The sequence below is a fragment of the Lactuca sativa genome, chromosome 4 (assembly GCF_002870075.4).
Source record: "Lactuca sativa cultivar Salinas chromosome 4, Lsat_Salinas_v11, whole genome shotgun sequence".
Lineage (NCBI taxonomy): Eukaryota > Viridiplantae > Streptophyta > Magnoliopsida > Asterales > Asteraceae > Lactuca > Lactuca sativa.
Genome location: NC_056626.2, coordinates 362,948,859 through 362,954,234, shown reverse-complemented (window position 1 = coordinate 362,954,234; position 5,376 = coordinate 362,948,859). Strand labels below are relative to the sequence as shown.

Below are 5,376 nucleotides of genomic sequence, written 5' to 3'. Positions count from 1 at the left end.
CTTCGGGTCTCAAAATCAACCTGCTTAAAAGTAGATTGATCGGTGTGGGAATTCCTTCTTCCCAGGTGGCGGATATGGCTAACTTCATGGGTTGTGTTTCTAAGTCTCTTCCTTTTATTCATCTTGGGGTTCCGGTAGGGCAAAACATGAATCGGTTGAATTCTTGGTCTCCTATTATGGACAAATTTCATAATAGGCTTGCAAATTGGAAATCCAAATGTCTCTCTTTTGGTGGTCGGCTTACTCTCATCAAATCTGTGTAGGGCTCTTTGGGTAGCTATTACTTTTCGATGTTCCCGGCTCCTGTTACTGTTATTCGTTAATTGGAATCTTTGAGGGCAAGATTTTTTTGGGGAGCCGATCTTGATGATAGAAGGATGCATTGGATAATGTGGAATAAAATTATGGCTTCAAAAGGAGTGGGGGGGGGGGGTCTTGGAGTTGATAATATCTTTGCTTGTAACAGAGCTATGATGTTTAAGTAGGGGTGGAGATTTTTACATCATTATGAGCTTTTATAGGTGTGGGTTGTCAAGACAATTTACGGGGCCGATGGTGGTCTTTATTCCCATTCTCTGTGTGGCTCTTGTTTGGGGATCTGGAATAATCTTATTTGTATGCTTGTTAATCTTATGGACCGTGGAGTTGATCTTCTTTCTTTATGCCGCATTAGGGTTGTAGATGGTGCTGCTATGAGTTTTTGGCATGACAAATGGTTACTTGACAACCCCCTTGCTACTTCTTTCCATAAAATCTACACTTTGGATAACCATAAATCTGCTTTTGTTAGAGATCGAGTTGGCATTGGTTGGGACCTGGGAAATCTTCGTCGTATTCTTAGGGGAGGGATAGAGCAAAGTCAATGGGCTGTTTTTTTGGGTCCCGTGCAAAACCATCACTTAAATGATAGGAAGGACAGATTGGGTTGGATAGCTGATACCTCAGACGTTTTTTCTGTTTCTGCAGCTCACTCTATTATTGATTCTAGCTTACTTCTAGTCCGTGGTGCTGAGACTAGGTGGAATAATTGAGCTCTTATTAAGCTTAATATTCTTACTTGGAGTATCAGATTGGAGAGTATTCCGACTAGAGAGAGATTATCATACCGCAGGGTTGAGGTGGAGTCGATGTTATGTTCGGTTTGCCACACATCTGTTGAGACCATTGATCACATTTTTACAGGTTGTAGGGAGCTGATTGATATATGAAGCAGGATTGCAATTTGGTGGGATGTTCAATTACCCGAGCATCTTACGGTTTTTGATATCCTTTCGTGGTTTGATTCCCTTCAATTGAGAGACGGTCAACGCAAGGCTTTTGATGCGGATGTGATATCAGCCTTTTGGTGCCTTTGGAATTTTCGAAATTTCATCATTTTTGGAACGGTGTTGCCTAGGAAATCTCTTATTTTTTTATGATATTGTTGAAAGCTTTTGGATTTCCAAAAGGTGTAGAAAAGCTAAAAGCTTGTTTGGACTGCTTGGCTCCATAATCTTGCTTTAGCTTCTATTATGTTGTAATGTTTTTTTTCTAGCTTCTTGCTAGTTTTTAATAAAATCTTCTGCCGTTCCAAAAAAAACTGTTTAAGTTGATCCCGTTGGATTCAATAGACAATTGATCTATAATACCAACCGAAACATCTTGAATAGAAAACAAAGGACGGCATTCGTCAGAAACATATATAGACGACGTTGATTAAGGATTATCGTAATTTATCTCTTCTAATTAGATATATTGGATTCAAAACCTTATTATTGTTATTCTCACCATGTAATTTTGTGGCATAGATACTTGCTAGCTTATTTTATAATAAAATATCTACTGTTCTACTTTTCATTATCATATAATAAAACCAACCAATAGACACATCGATTTTGACATGATCAATCACCCAAAATATAAATTCTTGAGATTTTGTAGCAACCAGCAACTAGCAACCATTGATGAGAAGCAAGGGATGTTTGTAATTAAAACTTATCCCGTGACCGTGTAGGGTACGAACGGCCATAAATTGTCACTTGTAAAGCAAGTTGAGATATACACCTCTCGAGGGTTAGTTTACGACTTTATCCATCGAATCAACGTTTCCTTTGATTCTTTGAACTAGGGTTATGCATGTCGTTTTCATTAACTAATTACTTAATTAATAATTACAATAAGCCATCATGCATGATCTTTCAATTAATTACTTTCCAAATCTCATGTTAGTGATCTTTCAACTTTTTATATTATGTTCATGTTTGAATTTAATACCATCACTTGCTTGACTTTTTAGAATTTAATACCATTATTTTTATGACATTTTAAGACGTGAGAAGTCATGTTTACATGGATAAGAATTGTCATATTTGTTTGTTAACATACTTCTTATAATTCATTACAAAATACTTTTAATAAAATTAACCATGGAGAAATATATAGGATGATGAACAATTGAACACTTTGTTAAATTGCCAATGATTTATTTAGATAATAAACGAGTTGATGCTTTTTAAAACGAGTTGGATTCAGCTTGCTTATTTATACTTACCGTGTTCTTTTAAAAACGTTTTTTGGCATGTTAAATATGTATATAAAGGTTGAATGATTAAAAATGATAAAGTGTTATTTTAGATAAGAGAATCTAAATAGTTTTAAATATTTTACACATTTTAAACGACTGTAGAAAATAAACTTCAATCATCAAACTTGACCCAAAAATGTTTTTGTACAACTAAAAATTGGAAGTTTTGTATATATTTTTAAATAATAAAAAATATAAAAGAAACCTCACGGAAGTTCTGTTGCATTGAAAAGATCTCGATAGTCTTTAGCAAGTTGACGTGAAGACTGACGATTAGTTAATAGTGTGAAATACCTATTTTACCCCAACCATGTCAACCACATTCCAAACTGGTGTACGCTATTTCCGCAGCCAAATTTCCAAGAATAAATATCCTTAATTATCACGTGTTCTCTATATATTTTCCTTTAAATAGTATAATATATATAAATATATAAAATATTTTAATTTCCTACGTAATTCCAAATCCAACTTGCACTCCGATCTCCACACGCCTTATATATATATATATAAAGAATGATCAGATCTCCCCAACAATCATCAACTTCACATGCTCTGTTCTTGAGTAAGAAAAGGAAAAACAAATTCCAGCCATTCAAAGATCAAAGAAGATTCTGTAAAAAACCTCAATTGTGCGCCCATGGAGTGGGTTAGAGGTAAGACGATCGGCCATGGAAGCTTTGCTGCTGTTAGCTTAGCTAAACCCATAAACCAGAGTTCAGATTTTCCGCCATTAATGGCGGTGAAGTCTTGTGGAGTGTCTCACTGTGATTCGTTAATCAACGAGCGTATGATCTTGGAAGAGCTTAAAGATTGCCCGGAGATCATTGGATGTTACGGCGATTCAATGACAATTGAAAACGGTCAGAGGTTGTATAATGTGGCGTTGGAGTATGCTTCCGGTGGTGCTTTATCGGAGAAGGTGAAGAATTCCGGTGGTTTACGGTTGTCGGAAAATGAAATTCGGAGATACACGAATTCTATTCTAAAGGGGCTTCATTTTATTCATCAGAATGGGTATGTACACTGCGACATCAAGCTTCAAAATGTTCTGTTATTTTGTGATGGTGGAAAAGACGCTGTAAAGATCGCCGATTTTGGGCTAGCGAAGAAGACAACCGGCTCCGGTGAGTTGAATTCAAAATACGAAATTAGAGGTTCGCCGATGTATATGGCGCCGGAGACGGTTGTCGGTGGTGAGCAGGAATCAGCTTCTGATATATGGGCACTTGGATGTTTAGTAACGGAGATGATCACCGGAAACCCAGTTTGGAATTGCTCCGATATCGGAAATCTTTTGATGAAAATCGGCGTTGGCGCTGAAATTCCAGAGATTCCCGGGAAATTATCCGAAGAGGGAAAAGATTTCATCGGGAAATGTTTCTTGAAAGACCCAAGAAAAAGATGGACGGCTGAGATGCTTCTAAATCATCCATTCGTCAACACTGTATCATTCAAAGAAGAAACAGAGAATCAAATCTCCCCGAGAGACCCATTCGATTTCCCTGATTGGGAATCGGAGCAATCGTGTTTAGTGACACCGGAATCATCGCCGGAGTTCAACTGTTGGTTCGGAGAACAAGACGAATTTCAATCTGGGTCACCATCAATTCCGCCGGCGACGAGATTAGGGCAGCTGCTGACAGATCAGAAACCCAATTGGTCCGTTTCAAACAGTTGGGTAAAAGTAAGATGATGCCAGCAGAAGCAGATTCAAAGAATGGGAACTTTTATTATTTTACAATTTTGACAATGATTTTTTTATTAATTTATAGTTGGAGTAGTAATTGATGATATTTTAGACATCAACTTGTAAATATAGAGAAAGATATACAAAGTGTACATACACTTGATTTTGTTAGTATATGACTTCATTCACATATTTTATTGGCTCTACACAAATTCCAATCCCAATTATCTTCGTTTATCATTTTTTTTTAAATATTTAGGGTTTTTTTTTTGGATGGAAATGATTGATAAAGGAATAGAATATTTGAAGTAATGCAATGAACGAGATGGTTGATCCTAACCAATGAAACTCAATCAATATATGAGAACTATACCCTTGGAAATGATAGGCATTTCCATCATCGAAAGATACAACATTTCATCTAGGAAAGCATAAATTATTTTCGGAACATACTTGGAACAAATATTATAAATATGAAAAATAATCAATTATTAGTTTTTATCAAAAAGATATTAAAATTTATAAAATCAAGCAAGAGCTAGAAAGATATAGAGAAGAGAGATCAATTGAACATGAAAAAAAAAAAGCATTCCACCTCTCCTTTTTATAATATCTAGAGTAAATTACATAAATGGTGCTTGTGTTTGGCATGATTTTTCAGTTTGAGTCCTAGTTTTTCGTTTTTGTTAAAAAAAGGTCTCTATTGTATGTTTAGATAACATATCCGGTCCCTCCATATGTTATCATTTGGAAGGCTTTGTCAATGCTCATCACGTGTCTGTTACACGAGGGGAATTTTGATCATTTCATGTCACACTCATCTCTCATTGAAATGTATTTCCTCGATAAAGAAAGTAATTATACATATGTATTTCATAAACCATCCATATGGTACTATAGCTACCATAGCCCAAGAAAACCATTCTCTTACAATACCTTTAATTCCTCATTGTCTTGCAAGGAAGAGGATTTACAGATACATAAATACGATGATGCAGCCAACCATATGGAACCTATGAGTTTTAAGCTCAACATGTGATGTAGAAGCTTAAAGTAATTGTGCTTTACTTCTGATCAAGTATTCTAGGTAGCAGATTATAATAGTAACAAATATCTTTGCTTT

At 35.7% G+C, this 5,376-nt stretch overlaps 1 protein-coding gene across 1 annotated transcript; it reads left to right on the top strand.

The window, feature by feature from the left end:
* Positions 1-3,082: 3,082 nt before the first annotated feature.
* On the top strand, positions 3,083-4,445 carry LOC111879169 (mitogen-activated protein kinase kinase kinase 20). The gene has a single exon (XM_023875643.3). The coding sequence runs from the start codon at positions 3,204-3,206 to the stop codon at positions 4,257-4,259; it is 1,056 nt and encodes a 351-aa protein (XP_023731411.1). The 5' UTR covers positions 3,083-3,203; the 3' UTR covers positions 4,260-4,445.
* Positions 4,446-5,376: the final 931 nt, after the last annotated feature.